At 37.9% G+C, this 23888-nt stretch overlaps 1 protein-coding gene across 2 annotated transcripts; it reads right to left on the reverse strand.

Annotated features, from left to right (window-relative positions):
* Window positions 1-6300: 6300 nt before the first annotated feature.
* On the reverse strand, window positions 6301-22934 carry CD86 (CD86 molecule). Of its 2 annotated transcripts, none has more exons than XM_038173079.2 (7): window positions 22811-22934; window positions 20486-20817; window positions 18425-18474; window positions 16691-17032; window positions 11892-12203; window positions 9438-9569; window positions 6301-8707 (listed from the first exon to the last, which is right to left on the reverse strand). In XM_038173079.2, exons 2-7 carry the CDS (start codon window positions 20632-20634, stop codon window positions 8688-8690), a joined length of 1005 nt encoding a protein of 334 aa, XP_038029007.2. In that variant the 5' UTR covers window positions 20635-20817; window positions 22811-22934; the 3' UTR covers window positions 6301-8687. The 2 variants fall into 2 exon arrangements, with proteins under 2 accessions (XP_038029007.2, XP_038029006.2); XM_038173078.2 differs by having other exon boundaries at window positions 20486-20637; window positions 22811-22929.
* Window positions 22935-23888: the final 954 nt, after the last annotated feature.

Genomic DNA, 23888 nt, shown 5'->3' on the forward strand with positions numbered 1-23888 from the left:
CAGTAAATATTGCTTGCATGAAAACAGAATGAATGTACACAAAGACAAAATATCCCACAGAAGACCTATACAAAGTAGGTGACATTTTTGTATAAAGCCAAATAAATTGTCATGTTTATGTATTCAAAACTGTAAATCCAGTGTGCCCTTCAGTTTACCTCCTAAAATGTGCAGGGAGAGCAAAACTTGGCTGCTAAAAATCCATAATCACAGGAATACTTGCTTCATTCCGATGGAGCCTTACATCTGCTCCTTTGCTTGCTACCCTATAAGTGCCATTAGGATTATCTTTCCTAAAGGTGTCAGGGTCCCCAGTGAACATGACCTCAATGTAATTTTGTAGGTTGATTTTTTTTGGCCTGCAGTTGCAAAAGAGTGCTTCAGGTGTCACTGTGACACCCCTACCCAGTGTCACACTTTCTAGCAATACCACTCTACGTTGCACAATGAGAGTTATTATGAGTGTGTGATAAAAGAGGTGCAGGATCCTTCCCCTACAGGAAGGATTAACCTACCTGGATGGTTGGAAATTGTAATAGCAGCATGTAAGAGAATGGATTTTTCATGTCTCAAAAGGCTGATGTTCTATTGTATAAAGTGTTAGAGTATAAACTGAAAGGGTTTAATGCTATGCTTCTTGTTTTTTTCACAGCTATGCCATCTGAAGACTCTTAAGGTGCATTTTGTTCTCTGACCTTCTTGCTTTTAACAGCAATATTTAATTACCCATTCTTTTTACATTGTTATTTTTTCTGAAATTATACTTGAATAAAAGATTCAGAAAATACAGTTGAAAGAGTATACACAATAGAGTTGCACTGTACTACATAGCTTAACCAACACAGTACTTATACTGATACTTGTCTAAATATAGCAGAATTGCTATTTAATCAAAGCCAACAGACCTCTACTCTCTGGTAGAGCAGTCTCCCAGTGTTTCTCTTTAGGTCTGTTAAAATTAGCTCAGAAAAAAAAAAAAAAAATCTGTTCAGAGAAGCCTTTAAGTTTCAGTAGGAAAATTTCAACAGACTTTGAAAATGGTGAAAATAATTTTCTAAAACTGTCTTTAGAAATTGGGGGTGGGGGGCATGGGGAGTTCTAAATAATTAAAATCCAAAACGGATTATTTTGATTTTTAGTATGTTCTAATTGTGATCATTATTTTGTTTGGATTGTATAGTACTAACACAATTGAAATTAAAAATGTTGACTGGATTCCCCCCCTCCACACTTTTTTTTTTTTTTTAAACAGATATGTTCCTTTCATTATTTGTCTTTTAAGAGCAAGATTATACTTTGAATTATTAACATTTTCCCTCTGAGGAAAACTGCTTTCTATTAACTGCAATCTTCACCTGCAGAGTTTATAAATTTAATGAAAAAGAAACTTCTCCCCTTAGGGAGTTTTTGTCCCTGTCTCTGATATGTTATCATCCAGGTTCTCAAGTGCTGTATGAGTTCAATTCTCCCTGTTGTATTCAGTTGTCTGAATATCTTTCTACTTTCAAACATGCCTTATAATTCCTTTCCTTTCTTTAAACCTCAGTCTCTCAGTCTTGTGCCATGGCTTTTTTTTTTTTCTGTCTTTTTTTTTTTTTCTTTTCCCACTTGGGCTGCTTTACTGTTCTGTTGATGCAAAGAAATCTCCTTTCCCTTGTATCGTCTGAGTACCTTCTAGTTTTACATGAATAGTTCCTAAAACTGTGAACAGAACAAATTACAAATAATAGGTTGAGGATGGCCTAGGTTTATGGTATTGGCTTCAAACCAGTTGGAAAGAGGAGAAATAACAAGAAAACTGTAACAGGCCATCAAAGACTGGCAGGGTGAATGCATAAATTCTCAATACCTCATGTCCCAAAGTGTTAGCTGCTGCTGTCAAAAATACTAAAGAGAGGGAGGAAGATAATGGTGAAATGTTCTCTGTCAATGAAGTTAATGACAGAAGAGTCATTTTTCTCCATGAGCATAGGCAATCAGTCAGCTAGGATTGCTCCAGGAGGCTGACCAGTCCCCATCCATGCAGATTTTTAAGGCCTGGCTGGACAAAGTCACCAGGCCTACCTGAGGGCTGACTCTCTCCCAGGGTGGCCAGACCTCTCTAGACAGCAAGGGGCTGTCATCATTAGATGTGACTGCATCTTCCTTAGTGTGTTCATTCTGTTGTGCATGTGCATGTCAGGTTTTAGAAAGGCTAGTTGGATTCTGCTCCCCTAAATTCCCCCACCGATGAATGCCCAAAACGCAATACACTTGAATCTAGTTTTCCTCTTAATTTTTGCCAATAAGAGGAAGATAAGGAGTAGTGAAAACAGGTATGAGAAGACGAATATTCTGGGATCAATAAATTACTCTGCTTTACTTTAGAGGAAGCTTGGTTTTGATATATCAGAGTGTCATCCTGATAGAGCATTTTAGTATTTTGTTTAAAACCTACTCTCTTCTTGTATTGCTGTTATTTTTACACATTTTCTGTTCTAGGTGTTTACATAAAATTGAAGGACATAAATATTGACATGAGCAGAAAAGCTCTCCTTGTGCTTATACTCTAACAGAATTTCTGCAAAGGCTTAGGTATAAAATCTAGTGTTCACTTCTGAGCACTTCTAACCTGCTTTCCCATGACTTCAAAGACATAAGAAATACCTTTACCTTTTAAGTGTAATGAACATCTCTTATTGTAGTTGAATTAAAACAGTAGAAGGAATTATCTGTTATTGAGGTTCATTTTAAAAAATGATCTTTTCAATACACCTGGTCAAAGATGACTGGCCATATTTTCTGTTGTTATTCATCGGTATAGTTGTACCAATTTCACTTAGTAAGATCTGACCAGACCTCAACTGAAACACTCTTCAAACAGTAGTTGGAGAATGGATGTTGTACAATACTCCAGAGAGAAAAAAAAAAAAAAAAAAATCTGCAGAAAGAAGGTTCCTGAATATTAGTCATTCTCTACTGGATGTCTGGTCTTACAAGAAAAGCTTGATTTCTGCCTTGGTGACAATGCACTCTGCTACCACAGGCAAATTAAGTAATGGACATTGTGAACCAGACCGCTGCTATTTAGTTCAAAAAAGCTATCTAGTGATAAGTGTATATACCACCGAGCATCTTTTCTTTCCTTATTGCTCAGCTCCACAGTCTTGGATTTATGTAACAGCAGTACTGAGACCACACCTGGAATACTGTGTACTGTTTACCCAAAGAGCCACTTGGAAGGAAGGATCTCTCCCATCTTTCTCATCCGTCTAGTCATTCCAGTATCAGAATGCTAGATTGATTCATCAAGTCCATTCTCTGTTTTCTCCTTCATCATCTGCATAGGTCAAATTCCATAAACTTCACTTAAAAAACTTGCTTTCTGGAGCCATAGTCACTTCTTTTCACTTCATTTCAATTTTTACTATTTTAATCTCTTTTTGAAATATTACTTATTGTTCTGGATACAGTATTACATTTAACAGTGCAAGTAAGCTCTCCTCTGTTTCAGTGTCACAGTCCATTTTCTATCTAGCACATCCCGCAGGGATTGCGTTAGCCCTCGCAGGTGTGAAACAGACTGTAGTTTGGGCAAACTGAAAGGCAAGTGAAAGTTAGTTTCACAGAATCAATAAACTTGGAAAAGACCAAGATCCAAGACCATCTGATCCAACCGTCCCCCTACTATTAATATTACTCACTAAACCATGTCTCTAAGTAGCACATCCAACCTTTCCTTAAACATCTCCAGGGATGGTGACTCCACCACCTCCCTGGACAACCTGTTCCAATGCCTGACTGCTCTATCTGAGAAGAAATTTCTTCTGATCTCCAAACCGAACCTCCCCTGGTGCAACTGGGGGCCATTCCCTCTTGTCCTATTGCTCATTATCTGCGAGAATAGGCTGACCCCCACCTCACCACAACTTCCTTTCAGGTAGGTGTAGAGAGCAATGAAGCTCAACAAAGGGAAATTCAGTCCTGCATTTTTGGAAGAGTAACCAGTATAGGCTCAGGCAGGCCAGCTGGAAAGCAGCTTTGCAGAAAAGGACAGGGATGTCCTTGTGGAAAGATTGAAGATGAGGCAGCAGTGCGCCCTCGTGGCAAAGGCCAAGAGTATCTGGGCTGCATCAGGAAAAAGTGTTGCCAGCAGGCTGAGAAAGGTGATCTTTCCCTTCTGTTCAGCACTGGTGAGGCTGAAGCTGGAGTACTGTGTATAATTGGAACTCACAAGTAGAAAAAATATTTACTGAAGCAGATCCACTAAAGGGTCACTACAATGAAAAGGACTGGAGTATCTTGTATGAGGAGCAGCTGAGAGAGCTGGGATTGTTCAGACTGGAGAAGAGAAAGCACAAGGAGAATCTTGTCAATGTGTAAATATATCTGAAGAGAGGGTGCAAAGAAGGAGAGCCAGGCTCTTATCAGGTGCCCAGTGACAGAACAAGAAGTAATGGACACAAACTGAAACACAGGAGGTTCTTACTGGACATCAGGAAACCTTTGTTTTTAGTGTGAAAGTGTCATAGGTCACCCAGAGAGGTTGTGGAATCTCTTTTCTTGGAAATAATTAAAAGTTATCTGGACACAGTCCTGGGCAGACTTCTCCAGGTGGTCCTGCTTGAACTAGGCAATCTCCCTAGGTCCACTGCAACCTCAGCTATTCTGTGATTCTGTGATTCTGCCATTTAATCAGTGAACCTGAAGCAATCTATTGCAACCTTTAGCCTAATGATGGTATTTTTCTACCTTAGGACATTGGATTTTCTTGTCTTTTCTCACATTTTCAGTTCTGTAATGTTACACCTAAACATAAAGTTTTTTTAAATGAAGCTCTTCCGTGCTGTGGTATGTAATGAGTGTCTGCTCATTTGTTTGTTTGCCATGTTTGTGGAGTTACTAAATGACTTAACACATGCTTCCAAAAGGAAAAAAAAAAAAAAGAAAAAAAAGGGAAAAAAAAAAAAGAAATCTACAAAGCAGGTAAGGAAATCTGAGTGTATTGCTGTGGAAGACAAAAATGCAAATACCTCAGCTACACTTTTCTTGTGCCTTCCTACTGTGCTCACTACCCATGATGGTGCAGAGGATTAATGCATTTGAATCAACACAAATTAAGATTTTTCCTAAAGACTGTCTGCTTTTTAATACCCTTTAGGTACAGGAGGCAATTAGGGATCATTAATTCAAGAGCAAGAAAAGAAGAGGTAGGGATACTGAGAAGGTAATAAAAGGAATTTGGCAGCCTCAAATAGAGGGATGGCAAATTATTTCCTCCTTAGAGAAAAGGTGAAACAGACAAGTTCACTTATTATGAACAAAGAAACCTAACCCACTGTGTGACTTTTTTTTTGTGTGTGTGTGTTTGTGTGTGTGTGTGTGTGTGTGTCTGGTTATATCTGTTGGTAGTGATAGTAGAGTGATAGTAGTCAATGAATTGTGGTCAAAAGCCCCTCTGAGGGACTTTTAAGACATGTTGGAAAAGCTGTTGACATGTCTTCTTAAAAAAGACATATCTTTTTAAGACATCTTGGAAAAGCTGTTGAATTGCCATGTGCTAGGATTTTTATTTTTATTTTTATTTTTATTTTTTGGTTAAGCAAATATGTTTGAGAAGGACTCTGAGACATAGCAAAACTTTCCAGATATCTTCCCCATAAGCTGGCTATTATTTTTTACTGTGGACAAACATGAAAGGCTGGTAATGGTTTTTTCTACCCTCCGTGTTTAAAGCTGACCAGCTCTGCAGCACTTCAGGACTGATGAGAGTTCTGAGGCTGTGAGTTCAAGAGTGTATAGGTACATGAGTGAGTCTAGTCATATGGAAGATGGGAGACCCACAGGGCTTGTTTGTAGCAGTAATGTGGGCTCTCTGTGTTGTTCAGACAAGACTCGATGTTAATGAGGATTTGAGGGGAATCAGTTGAGTGGGAAGGGAAATTTTGGAAGAAAAAAAAAAGCAAAACAAAACAACAAAAAATGAATTCCAGCATGAGTTAAAGAGATCAAGAGGGACAACAGAAACCTACTGAGTATCTTCCTGAGTTAGTACACCTGACAGTTTAATGCATGCTTTGTTTAGGGAATCAAATGTTAACCAAGAGTTAGAGGAGATTGAGTGACACACTGGAGATGTATTTGACAACCTACCAAATAGAATCAAAAGGCCAAGTTTTCAGGCTGTAATTTTGTATCTTATCTTTGAAGAATATAGGTCAGCAAGTCAAGGATGTGTGCATACACAGAGTTGTGCATGTCCATGAATGAACATATGAAACATTTAGTTGTATCATTCTTGGTCATTGCAGCAATATTTTTTTATTCACTTGCTTCTGAGAGCAATTCTGGGAGCATTTCCTCCCCTAGAACACAGGATATCATTATTCCCCAATACACTGCTTTAATGTCAGGAGATTAAAACACCGGCACACACACACACAAAATAATATATATATATATATCACAAAAATAATACACATATGTATACTTTAATATAATTAAATAACTTTGCTAGCAAATATAAACTCTTACATAAAAATAAAACCTTTGACTTTTCATATAATTTGAATGATACTAATCTGAATGAAAGTATGTGATGTTAGTGTAAATAGCTTAGTAAACAGACTCCCAAATGGTTTTGCTAACTCAAAAAGACATGCAAATTCTCTTATCCACGTGAAAATGGAGGTAAAACCAGGTGGAATCTAGCAACTCTTAACATCATTTAACAGAAAATATTTGTAATTGGCAGAAATGATAGAGAATTTATGTCCATAGAGTGTAACTCTAAGCTGAATTTTGTCTTGTGAATGTGATGTTCATGTCCTCGTTTATGTTGAAAATGTCAAGCTTACAAACACAATCAAGATCTCAGAAAATTTTATCTCAGTTCTACTGCATTCTTCCTGAAAGACGTCAGTGGTGTTAAAGAATATAAAGTGCAAAGATTGTTCAAAATTGCAGAACTAGCACATTTTAAATGAAACAGAGAACCTGTTCTGAAAGGTAAAACTATACCCTATAGTTGAGCACAGTATCATGTATGGATTGGTGCATCTTTACATTTTGAAACACAATTAAGAAAGGGAGAACATAGTCAACCAAACTGGAACACAACCTACTTATAAAATGTTTTCAGTATCTGCTTAGCTTAACTTTGTATATCTAAATTTATATTTAGATACATTTAGATAAATTTATATACAAATAAGTGATAACTCGAGCTTTAATTTCCTTACATCCATCAGAAAAACCTGCAGTACAGCATCTGGTCAGAATACAGATGAACAAAGTGTAAGAGATACTAACCATCTGGGCATAATAAGCTCCAATGGCAGTAAAGAAAAGTAATTAAAATAGCCATAAATTATATTCAAAACAAATCTTTCCTTCAGCTTATTTCTAGTTTCAAATATCCTATAGGAATTGCATGACTTTCTCAGAAGGTGGGGAAGTGTCCTGAAGTTCCTCTTTCCAGTGTGGAGTTTTACAAGAAAGTTACTAGTACAAAGCCACAATGGCTCTGCCCAAAGCATTTATGGCTCATGACTAATACACTGCCTCTGTTCATATTTCCAGTGAGGGTTATGGTTCACAGACTGTGGCCCAACTCTTTCTCAATTTTTGAGACATTTCCTTCTGTAATCCACCCTGTTCTGCTTTCTTCATTGACTTTCACTGACAAGATTTAATGATGTTACAGTGCATAATGAAGGGTACAGCAAAAAGGTCACAGGGATCAAACTCAACCATCCAACTGAAGAACTGCACAGGTTTGGGGAATTATTTGATTTTTAAACAGTTTCTCCTTATGCAGACACTCAGGATTTTTCCAAGTCAGCTCCTGCCCTTAAAAAAAGCTGCCACTTAGCTAGTAATAGTAGTGCTGCTAACTGCATAGCAAAGTTTTCTGTAGTCCTGTCAAGACTGTGAAGGAGTCCTAGCAAAAATAAAATGAGTCTCTTTTGTCCTTATAACAGTTGGAGCAGCTCCTGCTGTGCTTCTCTGGATATCTGTTACTACTGACAAAGTGGGAAGATCTCTGCCCCTCAGATCTCACCATCCTCCTTCCAGTCTGGTTGCTAAAGGCATTGTCTTTGCATATCTCTGTGCTGAAAGAAAGGAAGAATCCTTCTTCTGTGGGATGTAGATGGCAAGGGGTTCATCTCTTCTTTCCAGTTTTCATGGGTTCATTAAATTCAGTTCTTCATTTCTGAGCAGTATCACAGAAGGCAAAAATACATTAGTCCATGTGGCAGTGAAACAAAACACTGGGTGCAGGACGCTCCAAGGTGGCATTACCTCTACTCTTCTGTTATCAGGAGTTCAGACAGAGTAAGCACACCAAGAGCCAGGAAAATTCTTGTGCTTTCCAATGAATTATGTGGAAGACTGAGGAGAGCACTGGCACTTGTTTGGCCTAAAAGCCCATTAAATTAGCAGTTTTCCCAAAGGGTGAAAGAAAGTCAAATAGGCAAGCAGAACATTGTACTTGCTACCATTCTGTAGCAAAAATAAAAGAGAACACTGGATAGTAGGTCTCAGTCATCAGACAAACATGTTGCATGTTGTTCTGCAGAGTACCTGGAGAGGATTCTTGTTCTGGCACAGCATCCGATACTATGGGACCTCGGGCCTCACTGTATGCAGAGATAGTTCCCAGTCAACACTCTGGCTGTTGGCCTCCATTTCAAGCTTGATAGCTTCTAGACTGGTAGGCTGACACCTAAAATAAATGAACGTGTGATTTACAGAAACATGAGAAATAGGAGCTGAAAAAGTATTGATAACACATGTCCATTTATCTTAGGATTTGGAAGAATGAGGTTGGCCTCAGGATCTTTGTCTCTGTGAGGAATGAGGACTGTCTGTGACGAATGAATTTCCTTCTTACTACAAAGGAAGGATAGACTTTGATGCCAGCATAAGGGCCCTTTCAGCACAGAATAAACCCTGGACTGCTGAGACTTAGTGTTGCAACAAAACAGATAAATTCAAAACAAAGATCACATTCTGTTCTGGTATATGATAATTTTTCCAGTCTAGTACTGGGCAGCCTGTGGTGGAGCAATGCCTTGGACCCTTCACCTCAATGATGACAGTGATACTTGCATTTGACAGAAGCCTCATCTCATCCTTCCTCCAGCTCCACTTTTCTTATAAATGTTGATGGACAATAAAGATTTATAAAGTGCCAAATCTAACAATAAGCCATTAAAAAGATGAAAGTGCAGGAAAAAATGGTATGTTTGTGCCATGACAATCTCACACAGCACAAAGAAGAGGGACAAATGGTTGCAGGAGGAGATAAGAGAAAAATGTTTGGATATGCTGGATAGACTAAATTGTTGCAGGAACTAAATTGTCCAAGGAAGTTTAATTTAAGTCCAGCATAAAAGCCAATTTTCTGTCAGCAGCTATATATAGGTAAAGCTGAATGAGAAGTAATTACTTACTCTGGCTGGTAGATGAGATATTTCTGTTCTTCAATATCACAAAACCCAGAAGAAGTGTGATCAGTATAATTACAGCTATAAGTGGGCCAAAGAAATTTACCTTCCCTTGTTCCGTTTCTTCTCTCTGTATCTCTGAATAAGAAAACAGAGGACATGCACACAACAAAGATTTAATTTGGTGACAATTGGCTTAACCAATCTAACTCAAAATTAATATGTGAATTAAAAGTTTAGGGAAAGGCCCTCAGTATACTTTACTTTTACAGTACTTTAATAATGTTAAATAATCACTATCTATATGGTTTATTTCCATTTCCAATAACCAGCAAGTCCACCAAGGCTAAATGACATCAACAACAGTAAGGCAAAGTATTATTTCTGAAGTTTGGGTAACATGAGAAATCATCAGCTTGATTAATACAAGGGCCTATGAGGCCACTGCTGTGCTACTGCAGCTCTGTGCTACTGTGCGAATTTCAAGAACCTGGGATTTCTCACTATTTGGTATCTGTTGGAACTGATGATTGAAGCCTAATGAAAAGCCATAAGGGATGTGAAAGAAGCAAGGAGTTCAAGGGAGTTTCCCTTTATTTCTGATTATTGTCCTTTTGAGTTCTTGGTTGCTAGGGATAGCAACAAATACAGCGTCAGTTGTCATCAAATAAAGTTGTTTTTTATCTAGAATTTCTGGTTTCTTACCCACCATCACTATTTATCAAGTGGCTTACTTTCGTAAAGCAAGGGAGGAGAGAACTGAACAGGGAAGAGGGGGATGCAAAATTATGGCTAATACTATTGATGGTATTACTCTTGAGCAACACGTAGGCTATGCAAACCTCAGAAGATTTCTGAATTGTATTTTAATGTTAATTACACTAAAATTACGTATACATTTATATTATTTTACAATTACAATACAATATGTTGCATTATGTATATATTTTACAATTACAATACAATTTTACATTACAATATTTACATTACTTTAATGTAAGGACTTCAGAGGCAGTTTACTATATATAGCACTGATGACTTAACCCTTTAGCTAAAGATAAATGAAGAAAATTGCTCTGTGGAACTTCTTTAGGAACGAGTTGCAATCCTCTTTTACATCTGCAGTAAGTGTTAAGTAGGGAAGCCTGTACTTCCCTAGCAGACTTTCTTGCAATGCTACCAGCATCTCTGGGCTCCATGTTCCTGTGAGTTGAAGCACAGCTTCAACACTAAAGGAGATGTGCAAGGCGAATGACCAAAGTGGGAAACATCTTTATTTTTATGTGTTTGTGCTGTAGCTTATGAATAAAAAATAATAAATAAATAAAATAAATAAATAAAAATAAAAGATGTTGGATGTTTTCCTATCCCAAGCAATAAATAAAATACATTTTTAGTTGAAAGAAAGGTTCATTCACATGGAACCCTGATCCATGAGGGCTCACTGTGGCATACAGTATTCAGCTAGAAAAGTGAAAGTAGCAAACTGTGTGGCAGACAAAGAATACCTAAACACAACTGACACTGTAGTCATTAATAAATCAGGGAATATTTAGAATGGCACAGAACATACATATCTTACAAGAGGTGTCTGGAAAACAAACAAACAAACAAACCAAAAAAAAAAAACCACACCACAATCCCAGAGAAAAGAATCCCTAAGTGGTCATTTTGGAATACACACTCTATATGCCAAATATTATGAAAACCACCAGGAATGCTTCTGAGACTGGTCAAAGTTTCATGGTCCTTACATTTAAGCTCAGTGCAGTCTATTTGGCTGCCTGTGAACTAAATTTGGTCCAAGGGTCTTTTCTGTTCAACCTTCAGCCTTTCTATCAAGAGAGGTTAGGAATAGCAGCTCAAGCACTTCAACATCAGAAAAACAAAACAAAACGTATTTACTGTGAGAGTGGTCAAACATTGGAACAGATTGCTGAGAGAGGTTGTGGAGTCTCCATGATTGGAGATACTTAAAACCAACTGGATGAGGCCCTGAGCTACCTATTGACCCTGTTTTGTGTGGGGTGATCTCCAGGTGCTTCTTCAAACCTCATCAGTTCTCTGATTCTGTGATGCAGCAACCTCTATCTTAATAGTGAAATGTCACCTCCAGAGACTGGTTGAAGCCTAATACTGGCATCCAGGTTGCTTTGTTGCTGCAGCAGCATTTAGGGAAGGGATGAACATCCCCTGTTCTAAACAGTGTATCAGTCGTCTTCCTTCCCTGTGCCAACTCCCTGCTCTAATAAGGCTTCCTATGGTAAGATAAGGAGAAGGAATTTGGTGGCCTTGGCTATCAGTGAAAAGGATGGAGAACATACAACCCTTGTAACTAGACCATACTGCTGCTTAGAATTTATTCTCTGCCTTGACTATGCTGCCATCTGTGATCATTTCTACTACAGTGTTCCCATCTCCTACCCATGCAAAAATCTGAACTGGCAAATGAAAACTCACCGATCACTAGTGGCGCTGAGACAAGGCTCCCCAGCTCCTCTCTAAGGTGAAGTAAGCAGCTAATATTAGTGAGGACGTTTGTAGGAACTGTGATATTCAGCTTGCTGGTAACATTGTACAGCTTTGTTACAGCATCCTGTGAGATATCCATATGATGTATATGCCTATTTGTTGTGTTTTCATATGAAATTAGCCAAATCATCTGTCTGGGTTCTGGATAACCTCCGCTGGAAGAACAGGAAAGATTCAAGTTTTCTTTGGGCTTTAGTTCCCCAGTGGGTAGCTGTGTTATCTCAGGTTGACTATAGTTGGCTGAAACAGAGCAAAGAAAAAGCATCATGAGTTGGACACACCACATCTTGTGACAGTTCCTGTCAATTATTTGAGATTTTCAGGCATAATCAAATCTAAACAATCTTCCCAGAAAAGCAATATGGGTCCTAAGAAGGGTTTGTTATATTTTTGTTGCATACACTGACTTGCTTCTCCTTCACCTTGGGACTTTTCAATGGCATAGGTCAGATCAGCCAGAGAGTGGGCCTCCATCTCTCCCATCTTCTTTGGACCAATTGACACTTTAGAATAATCAAAGCTGGACAACTTGCAGGCCTGCTTAAGCACAAAATTGGAATGAGATACAGTAGTACCTACCCTCAACTTCTTGATTAATTATGAGTTGAAATACAAACCTCTAATTTTGAAATGTGTGCAAATAAATTATCTGAGGGATTTCAGATGAGGTAAGTTGAAGGTCCAGTGTTGTCATGGGTAGACACATCCTTGGTGTCTGTCAATATTACGAGTGATTGTTTTGCAGCTCAAAGAAATTCACTCATCTTAACTTGAAACGTAGGCCTCCCTTAGCTCAGCTTAAAATGTGGAAGTGACTACAGTACAGGTTTCTTTACTCTGTGACACTGCATACTCTTCCCAATCAATGAAAAACAAGCCTGTTGCTTTAAAAAGCCAAGTTTCCAAGTCAAGAAATAACTGGTAAAAAAGGACTGTGTAAACATAAAACATGAAGGATAAGCAGGATCTTTTAATGAAAACAAAAAAGTAACAGGCTCAGGACTTCATTGAAAACACTTAAGTATTTCAGAGTCAAAGTATTTTTGTGCTAAAGACAACATGGAGAAATATTGGAGATGGGCAAAATATTCTTAGAAAAATATGAGCCTAAGGGGTCTGACTCTTCTATATACATACTCAAAGTGTTGGATCCATGCTGTAATCCTTGCCCCAGTGAATCCTTAATGTAAATGGAGGAAGAAATATGATTACAGAATGTTAGGGATTGGAAGGGACCTTGAAAGATCATCAAGTCCAATCCCCCTGCTGGAGCAGGAACAACTAGATCAGGTCACACTGGAGTGCATCCAGGCAGGTTTTGAATGTCTCTAGACATTCAAAAGGAGACTCCACAACCCTCTGGGCAGCCTGTTCCAGTGTTCTGTCACCCTCACCGTGAAAAAGTTTTGTCTCATATTTAAGCAGAACCTTTTATATTCCAGCTTACACCCATTCTGTCCTCCTGACGCTCACCTTTTACATATTTACAAACATAAATAAGGTCACCTCTCATTCTCCTCTTCTCCAAGCTAAAATCATGTTGCTTTTGTTTGTTCATAGGGAAACAGATTTATTCTAGTCAATTGAATGCCTGGAAGAGTCCGGAAGGAAAAACAAAACAAACAAACAAACAAACAAACAAACAAAAAAACATATTGTTTGCACCCTAAAAAAATGTAGTTAAGTTGTCCCTTGGGAGGGTTCAAGCCTCCTTTTTCTCCTTAAGGTCTGACTTGCTTATCTGACTGCTCACTTTAGCTCCTGGTCTGGAGTATTTATTCTTAGTATTTTATGGGGAGGGCAGAAAGGTAATCCATGGCTGTGAAACTTGCCATATCATCTAAGTGATTTAAGAGTTTCAATCTTACTGACAGTAAGCAACTGGAAATAGGGGAATATACCCTTATCAAAGCACTTTCATTTTCATGGCTTCTGGAAGGGAAGCTTAATTTACTGAAAAGTGATGATGCTTGCATGCAGAGTGTGCACTACTTATGTGTGAGTTTTGTATCTGCATTGCTAACAGAAAAGCATATTTCAGGACAATATTTGTAATTAAAGATAACATCTTCCAAGTAGGCTACCTCAAGACACAGCAGATCCATCAGGCCTTTATTATTTTTCCCAATGGCTTAATCACCCTACCTGGTTTTGTTTTTGCATCCTAAAGTGACAATGCAGCTTACTCACTTGCTTCCCAGCCACTGACTTTTTTTATATCTTCAATGAATTATTTAGCCTTTTAAAATATATATTATTTTATGTATATTTTGGGTTCCCATACTTAGAAAACAAGACTCTTTAAAGTCTTCTTTGTTAAAAAGTAATTGATTAATCTTTCAACATCTCTACTTGGACATCTCCACTTGGACTTCAGTCTACAACTTCCTCGTAAGGGGGTGTCGAGAGGCAGGAGACCTTTTCTCCATTAACACCAGTGACAGGACCCGCGGGAACGGGGTTAAGCTGAGGCAGGGGAAATTTAGGCTTGGCATCAGGAGGGGGTTCTTCACAGAGAGAGTGGTTGCACACTGGAACAGGCTCCCCAGGGAAGTGGTCACTGCACCGAGCCTGTCCGAATTTAAGAAGAGATTGGACTGTGCACTTAGTCACATGGTCTGAACTTTTGGGTAGACCTGTGTGGTGTCAAGAGTTGGACTTGATGATCCTTAAGGGTCCCTTCCAACTCAGGATATTCTATGACTGTATTTTTTCCCAGCCCTCAGATAATTCTAGTACAGCTTTTGTTCATGCTTTTAAACTTTTCAGTGTTCCTTCTATAAAATGAGGACACAAACTCTAGTCTGTATTCTGGCATTGGATCTACCATCAAGAATTTGAAGAGAGCCTATTTTTAAATAGCTTTCCTAGTCTTCTTCCCTTGTTGATCAGTCCAGAGTAAGCACTACATACATGTAGCAGAAAGATCAGAATTTCCAGTTAAACAGCTTGTCCACAAAATCCCTACCTTGTCTGTTTTAAGAGTCAAAGTTTTCCATTACGAAACCCACCTTTTCTGGAGAACGATCTGTGTTCATTGTTCTTATATAAATAATCTTGGCTTTATAAAATTCATATAATATACATACCTTTACCTATGTATTGTCCTGATGTAATATATATAATCTAGATGCATAAACTACATTAGAAGGTGCTTGGGTATTTTGGAATAGGTTTGGTCATCAAGTGGTCTAGATAGTTTTCTGTGACTGTCCTTTCATTCCTGTATAGCAGTCAAATTTTCTTATGTCCATTTTAAGAGTGAAATTCCATAATACAAAAAGTGTGAAATTCCATAATACAAAAAAGTTCTCTATGCGTGCTGTAAGTTTCTAGTTAAGAAAGTGTAGATAAGCACAGGCACATTTCAACATTTGTTTTTTTTTTTTTTTTTTATTTTAGTATTTTTTATTTTAGTATTTTTTATTCTCATGGAATTCCATATTGTTCCTTCCTTTGGGAGCTTTTTGAACAGAAAGTAATTTGAAAGAAACACAGCAGCAAATAGTGTAAAACAACCTTCCTAAATTAAAGGTTTGGAAAAGTTTTAATGCTTATTTATAAGACTTCTGGAACATGTTGAATTAATTGAATGGTTGATACTAAGCAGCTCTTAAATTAGAGATCTTGATACTGAGTGCCAATTATGAGGTCTGAAAGTTTGCTGAAAATACTTGTCATGGAAATAAATTCTGGGAGAACCAGAATTAATCTAGACTTTCTATCTGTTTGTGGGCTGAGAAAACATCTGCTGGTAGCACAATACTAAATAGGCTCAGAAGTCTTGGTACGCTGTTTCTGGCTGCTGTTACACATGGCCTGTTCTCTTTTGAAGCAGTATCCTGAGGTCTGAGAACACCAGTGGAAGTTAGAAGCTCTTATTACTAATAACTACCACTATCCTAGCAGTAGAGAAAACACAGCCACATGAACAAAGGTTGCCAGGAGAGCAATTTAAAATAGAAAAACATTATGAAAATATATTAGGAATTACTAAAATATTATACATATTAGGACAATATTGCTTCCTCACTGAACCCCATCCCTCTAAAGATTTTCTGTCTTTAACATGAAAGAAATCAAGTTAAGTCTCATCAATGCCTGCATTTTTTCTTCAGAGATATTTTCACTCCTCCCTTAACTGAGCATATGATTTTCTACTCCTCCACATATGAGCTGCTCTTTTCTTAATTTTCCCTACAATTTATATCTTCATAAAATAGCTGGGTGTTTGCAGAGATCTTTTTGTTTCAATTGTGATTTATCTCCAACAATGCTAATACTATGTTTTAGTAGTAAATGCTAATACTATTGCTTTTAATAGAAGACAGTGCATCAAGTGTAAATAAAACATGTATTTTCTGGGGTTCTAAAAGCCATAAAACTTGTAGGAAGCAACAGAAAGAAGGCAGAATGGTTTTCACTATAAAATGTGATAGGGTGGGAGTCAGGAACGTTCAATGTTGAACAAATTATTTCTTTATTTTCTACTTCTTCTGATTGCTTTCACCATAGTACTACTAATACAGAGCTAGCTAATTCAGAGATGAGGATTTTCTATTGAGAATGATATTTAGAAATTCTGCTCCAGTGCAGGTACATCTCCAGTGGCCTGGGGACACAACCACAAGTTTCTGGACTAAACAAAGTGACAGAGAATCAACCAACCAATCAACCATCGAACCACCACCAACAAAAACAGATGTCAATTAGCAGAGATTACTTACCAATGATGCTCAGTGAACACTCAGATTTGTGTATGACCTTTGGTGATTCTTTGTCTCTGTGCTGTATAATACAGGTATATTGTCCCTCATCCACAATCCCTGCATTTAACAACTGCAAGGTCCATTTGTTCATATCCATCTTGGTGCGATTTATGTATTTGGGACTAAGGTTGTCGTGTTTTTCCTGGCCATAGTATACTTCATGAACCACTTCAGCAATGCCTTTTTGCCAAAAAATTCTTAAATCCTTTATGTCAGTTTTCTGAGAGTTTGTAAAATAGCAAGACAGGTATGCAGTGTGATTGAAAAATGACTTCACCTGATGCCCACTGGCAGTAATACCTTAAAAAAGAAAGATAAGAAATTAAGATTTTCATCAGCTGAAAAAGAACACCAAGTATTTGAAGTCACAGAGGCAACACAACGACAATAGCAACAAAACCACCAGCATTTACACACAAATTCTCCCACTAGGTGTGGGAGGATACTTACTTCTTCAAACTGACACACTTAGTCCTGTGGAGTTCAGGTCACAAAACTGTTACTTATATTCTTATATTACTATATATATATTATTTATATACTGTATTACTTATATGCTATATTATTTTATATTATTATACTATGTTATCCTACATTATTATACTATATTATTCTATATTACTTATATATTTATATTACTGTTACTTCCTATATTTCACTTTCCAAGGAAGGCCTACCATACAGAGGTTGCCAGCAGGCAAGAGGTCAAGGGTTCTTGCATGTGTATGTAGTGAGATTTTGCCACAAAAGAGATAGTTGCATAATTTCTTTTCTGAAAGTTAAGTTCATTCTCTTCATACAACAACACAGCATTACAGTTTTGAAGAAAATGTAAAGTGCACACTGTGTGGTAAATATCGGTGTCTGAGGATAATATGACCATAAAGTCAGAAACAGGTAAACACTTTCTGTCTCACTGAAGAATTAATCTAGAGTTTAATGACAAATTATATGTCAGATTTAACTGTTCTGTAATTAATGTAGAATGTAATGGCAAATTAAATGTCAGATTTAACAGTTCTGTTGCTGATCTTGTTAACAGAAATAGTCAATATACACAATTACATGTATGTCTTCATGCAACAAAAGTATATACTGTTATTACACAGGGGATGATTTTTCTCCCACTTTCACCACAGCATGTATCCATTGTTATAATGGGTGTTGATGGGCTAGGAGAACAGTCTTTTCTTGCAATTGAAAATGCAGTCCTCTGTCCAAGAAGGTGCAAATACCTCTGCTGTGTTAAAAAGGAGGAGTATATTCACAGTCTCTCTCCTAAAGCAAAGTTTTCACTGCCTTTCTGGAACACCAAACTGCAGAGTGATCTCTGCAGCTGCCAAAAACTCCAGTTGTTCCTTATCAAACTGTCCATTATCAGTTTAATACTGCTGTCCTCTATGGTATACAGAGGTGATATACACACATTTTTAAAGATTGATTTAAACTGAAAATTTAAGAGCAACATAAAGTATATATAATGTAAAGATATAAACCTGGAGAAAATACTTACTAGATATTTAATAGAGTCTCTGCACATAATTTAAATATATGTCACATAGGTTCTGTGACTTTGATTGTACAACTGGAATGTTTAATTACTACTAGGGAATGGGTTTCTGAGTAGATGAAAATGTATAGCAGGACACAAGTAATCAAAACAGGTTTTACAATTTAAAATGTTCCTCTTACCTGGGAGAAGTATTATTACATGAAGAAAGAATATGCAGACCTCCATGATACTGTAAGAAGGAAGAATTAAGCAAGTATTTTAGAGTTTGAAAACACTCCAGTACCTTCTCAAGTACTCCCAATGAAACGGTAAAACAGGAAGTTTTCAGAGTGATTTTTGAGAAAGTTAATCTTACATTTTCCCCCTGACTGGTGGAAGTATTTCTGTATTCTTCATAGCATTTAGCAACAAGAATCATCCTATGACAGGCCTCTGGTTTACAAAGAAGGTGATGAGGTTCAAGATTGCTGCAGACAGGGTATGCTATGGGAGGAACGCAGAGCCGCTGATCTGCAAAGGGCAGGATGAATACCTAGAATGCCTGGTACAGAGGAAAGAGGAATGGGGAGCGTGCTTGCCCTTGGCTGTGTGGGGAAGAAAATGGGGTAACTGAAAGTAGAAGGGGAAGAAAGTGACACAGAAGGAGGAGGTGGGGGAGACTTTATGATGATGTCAGCTACCAGAAGCGATGAAATGTGTGACCTTTAGTTTTGCAACAGGAACGTATCCCTCACTACAGTAAAAGACAACTGAGAGTAATCCTACATAGTTTAAATAGTTGAGAATACATATCACACAGTTAGCTAAAGAAAAACTAATATCTTTTTAGAAATAAACAAACAAATACAACAACAACAACAAAAAAAAGAATCCTCTTATAAGCAAAACACTTCTATGACTGCTTGGGTTCACATGATGTAGGGGCCTTTAATCCTGTTTAAAAGCCTGGGCCCTTTTCTCATGTCTTTCTCATTTATTGGTGAAATAGCAGCTCCTTCATCCGACTCACTTGTGGCTGCTGGTTAGCAGCACATTTGTCTATCTCCTGTGCTATTTCCATGTATTTGGGAGAAGTCTCCACACCAACCCATTCAAAACATCTATCACTGTCCTGAATGATGCAGAGAATCCTCTTTTGGTGGAGCAGATGTAAAACTCTTCAGCTTTTACAATACTTAAAAACAGTGAGACTGATGTCTGGTGTCCTGACTGGTAGCATAGCTTTCTGGTGGTTTCCATTTTTTTTGTCAAGTTTTATATTAAGCTTGTACACTTTGGTCTTTACCTTTACCCAGATCTCTGGGAGTGCAGGTCTCTTTTTCTGTTTAACACAGAATTTCTCTCAGTCAGCTGTCTTTTTTTTTTTTTTTTTTTTTTTTTTGCATGTACCATATAACACACAACTAGTAATTACTTACTTCTAGATTCAGACTGCCTTTTCTTAGGAAAGAGGAGAATGAATCCTAAGTGTGTCAGAGGGTATAAAAAATTTTCTTTGTGATCAGTGAGACTCATTGATTTCTTCCTTGGAAAAGGAAAGGGGGCTCATCCAGAATTCATTGCTGTAAACAGAGATCATTCTCTTTCTGCTCCAGACTACAAGAGCACAAACCAACCTGCTATGTGGTGGCAACTTTTACTGAGCAATTTTCCTCCTAGGTAGGGTCCCACCAAATTAAACTACACAACTGATTGCCTAAATTGCCTGATTGCCTTTGGACTATGCTCTTAGTCATATGGACTGAATTTTTGGGTAGACCTGTGTGGAGCCAGGAGCTGGACTCAGTGATCCTTGTGAGTCCCTTCCAACTCAGGTTATTCTATGTTTCTATGATTCTAAATAAAATTGCCTGTGCCAAGTCATAGAAACCTACAGAAAGTCCCTCTCAGCAGGCATATTTCTCTCCTGTGAACAAGAAGTTTTGCTTTCAGTCAAATAATAATAAACAAACAAACAAACAAACAACAACAAAAATGTGATAGTCCTATAGCCGTGTTTTTTCTTTGATCCAAGGCAGGTTTATAAGAGTAGGACTTAAAATAATTTGGTGACTGGAAACATAAATGGAAGAGACAGAGTATACTGCTATAACAAGACGTGTTGCAATGACTGTCTCAGAGCAGCAAAAACCCAAACCAGAAGTGAAAATAAGAGAGAGAAATAAAACCCAGGGGAAATAAACAAAACAAAACCCACCATCACCACCAACAAAAAACACACAACAGATAACACTCCTTGCCTTTCTTTATGGGTTAGAATTGGAGCTGAGGACAGAAGTCTCAAAGGTCCCTCAGGCTGTCCTGGATGCTGTCTTCCAGGTGGTGTGTAGCTGGGGGTGGCTGCACGATGAAGGATTCTGGGAGTCTGTAGAGGGACATACCTCCACATACCCTGGCAAGAGAGGTAACTGTGTGTGACAAACTGCTTCTCTTATGTGAGCTGATTTAGAGGTAGTTGCTGAATCATGAAGTGGGACAGAAAAACTTCAGTGCTGTGAACGGCTTCTCTTCCTTTTTTTACAGGATGCCTTTAACCAGCTGATGCAACTCCTTGGAGGCAGTCTCCAGAAGACTGTGGGGACGAAGAGGAATTAAAGAGTCTCTGTGTTGGCTACTTATATGATTTCTTAGGCATTTTCAAGGACACTTTCAATACAAATTCTGTGCTCGATTCTCTTTTACAACTTCAGGCCATTGAAAGAATGGCAATGTCCCAGAATTGTTAAGGAGTCAAAAGGGACCAGGTAAGAGGGGAAAGATAGATTCTACTTCATGGCATGGCCTGCTACTGGCTAATGGTGGAGAATGAACTGCCCCACTTTGTGGTCATGGTCCAGTGCATGAGCACTCCGCTTCAGAGTGTTGTGCCTCTGTGTCCGTGGCACTTTTTCAGGATGCTAGTAATAATTGATGAGTTAGGAGTGCTTTGAAGACCCAGGGCTTAAAAAATCATCTCTGACATTCAGAAGTATGTGAAGTTGGTCCTCAGGGAGGTAAACATTTTTCCTTGCTAAAGAAGTGCTACAGAAAAGGCACTATGTAGCTAGTGTTTTTCTTGCCTTTTGAAGCTCTGTCAGCCATTCCCAGAGATGCCCTCGTGACTCAGGATTACAAACTATTTGTGGATGTCAGAGATGAAAAATGGAGAAGTATTTTAATTGAAATTATGACAGTATGCACCAGTAGTTACCTTCAGCTCTTTATTTACCGAAAGGAGAAGAAAACATATGAGTACATGTACTCATATGTGTTATTGCCCTATTCATGACTGCTTTTATTTTGGCTAAAGCAGTTTGAGAGGAGTCATGAGGCAGCTCCCATTTGGCTGAATACAAATTTCTTCCTCCCTGAAGAACTCTAAGATAGAGGTTTGAGAAAAAGAGGTGACTTTGCTCATTTTACTTTTGAGGGTAACTGTGAGAAAGCCCTCTGGGACTTGCTTTGAAATTGGCTTGTGCTTTCTGTTTCTTCTCCCTCTAAATTCAGTGTGTAATATATGCAAATTGAAGCATCACAGACAATAGTTCCCCCTCCTTCCCCCCCCCCCCCCCCCCCCCCCTTTTTTTTTGCCTGAATTTTCATTTGCTCTCTTTTTTTCCCATTTTCACTTTTGGATGTAGTCATTGTCTTTTGAAAGATACTGTCAAATCTGTGGTCTTTGACTCAAACTCCTTCAGTTCCTTTCAAAATTTGCTTTTAAAGAGTATCTAAGAACATGCAGTTAATTTATTTTATTACATCAGGTACATATCTTCCATGGGAAGACTCTCCTCTCCCTTATTTCACCTTATTTTGATCTCAAAACAAAACTGTCCACTAAACTAGTAACCTACTGTTTTGACTTTTCTTGAGTAGGGACTTTTTTTTTTTTTTTTAAATTTCCATGCTGTGCAACACTGAGTAGCTCCATGGGTAGTGTTGTGAGCCTCCTGAAGACATCTGTAACTAAGACTTTTCATCACTGACATGAAAGCTATGCTAGAGAGTTCTAAATGAAATTGTGCTCAAATACATTATCAGCCTTCTCCTTCGTTGGAAATACAGGATGATTTGAGCAAGTGTTATCAAAGGGATGGAAAAAATTAAGGAAATTCCTTTAACATAGCAAAGTCTGAGAATGGTAGTATTCCTTCCACCCAAATACTCAGACATGCAGTATAAATATCTGGAATGGACATTTTTAAAAACATAATATTGCTCAGACAACTTATGTTTCCTATGTGTTTCTCCATCAAGAAAGTGTCACTGTTGTAATCAATAGCTATTTTTTTCCTATTGCTCATTCTATTTTAGAAAATTATTTTACACTAAGTTAAATTTGTAAATACTGGATTTGTTTAATTACGTTGTTGTTACATTCTAAAAAATCTGTCTCCACAGTTCTCAATTTATGAATGCATTTTTTTTTCCTTCTCACTATCCCCTCTTTAAGTAACATTCTTTCATTATTACCATATTCAGAGAACTATGACTTTCTCTATGATTCTGGGATTACTTTGTTCTAACACCCACAATCTGGTCTTTTAATAGCAATGAAACAACACAAATTATTATTTAAATAATACCTTTGGTCCAAAGATCATGGAGTATTCCACTGCCTCTGCAAACAGAATTCTTCATCCACAACTAAAAGAAAAGTATCTCTGAAGGAGAGCACAGAGTCTGCCTAACAATGCTCAGTGCCAGAGCACGAATCACAGGACACGAACAAGTACTCCACGTAACTGAAACTGTGGGGGGAATTTGAAGGGGAAGAACATCATCAGCCAGAATAAGACAGTTGTTGGAATTAGCTGTGGTATTTGCTCTGAGTTCCACCTACAGGTCAGGCTGACATGTTTTTCCACACTCTAGGCTATATCTGGCTGCAGAATTGACAAATTTGTTGAACCACCTCTCCTGCATCACAGGTAACCACATATGATGACATCTGTCCTCCTTTCCCAGCCTCTGCCCTTGCTTTGACGTTAGTCATGCAAACTTCTCAGCTGGGAAGTAGCAAGTGGCTGATTCTCTTCTCCATAGTTCATACTAACCCGATTGACTTTGCAAGGAAACAGAAGGAATGCGCCCCTGTTCCCACACAGGTCACAACTTAGAGACGGCAACTGGTTAACAGATTAGTCAGCTGCTGGAGTTTCCTCAAGAGTCAGAAGAGTGAGTAAGAAGAGGAAATTCAGATGCTCACTCACAGGCCATCCCTCTTCTAAGACTTCTACAAGGGATGCTTTGCCTGGAAATGGTAAGTTAATGGGTTGCTGTTAAGGCTAAAACTCTCAGCTCAAGTCAGGGCTACACAGGGTGTCACAGACACAAGCTCAAATAACAGTTTTCTTTTATTAGAAATTCTGTTATTCTGTTATTTTGTTAAAATACATTATGTTATTCTGTTATTTTGTTAAAATAACAGAATTTTGTTAAAATTCTGTTATTCTGTTATTATAAACAGTTTTTCTCTCATGTCAAGATAAAGGCCATATACAAAAGAATAAATTCATTATTGATTCCTAACATATACCCAAATATGTATAACAAGGATTAGCAGCCATGCAACATATTATATGTTTGGTTCTCAGGTATTATATGCTTGATTTTTAATAAACCTCATTAAAAAACAGCTGTGAATATGATGCAAACCTCGTT

The sequence above is a fragment of the Anas platyrhynchos genome, chromosome 1, assembly GCF_047663525.1.
Source record: "Anas platyrhynchos isolate ZD024472 breed Pekin duck chromosome 1, IASCAAS_PekinDuck_T2T, whole genome shotgun sequence".
NCBI classification, from domain to species: domain Eukaryota; kingdom Metazoa; phylum Chordata; class Aves; order Anseriformes; family Anatidae; genus Anas; species Anas platyrhynchos.

Coding starts and splice junctions, on each gene's coding strand:
- CD86 (XM_038173078.2), bottom strand. Junction 12,204..16,690: donor GTGTTCACTGAGCATCATTG/GTAAGTAATCTC, acceptor GCTCTGTTTCAG/CCAACTATAGTCAACCTGAG. Junction 8,708..9,437: donor TATCTCATCTACCAGCCAGA/GTAAGTAATTAC, acceptor CATTTATTTTAG/GTGTCAGCCTACCAGTCTAG.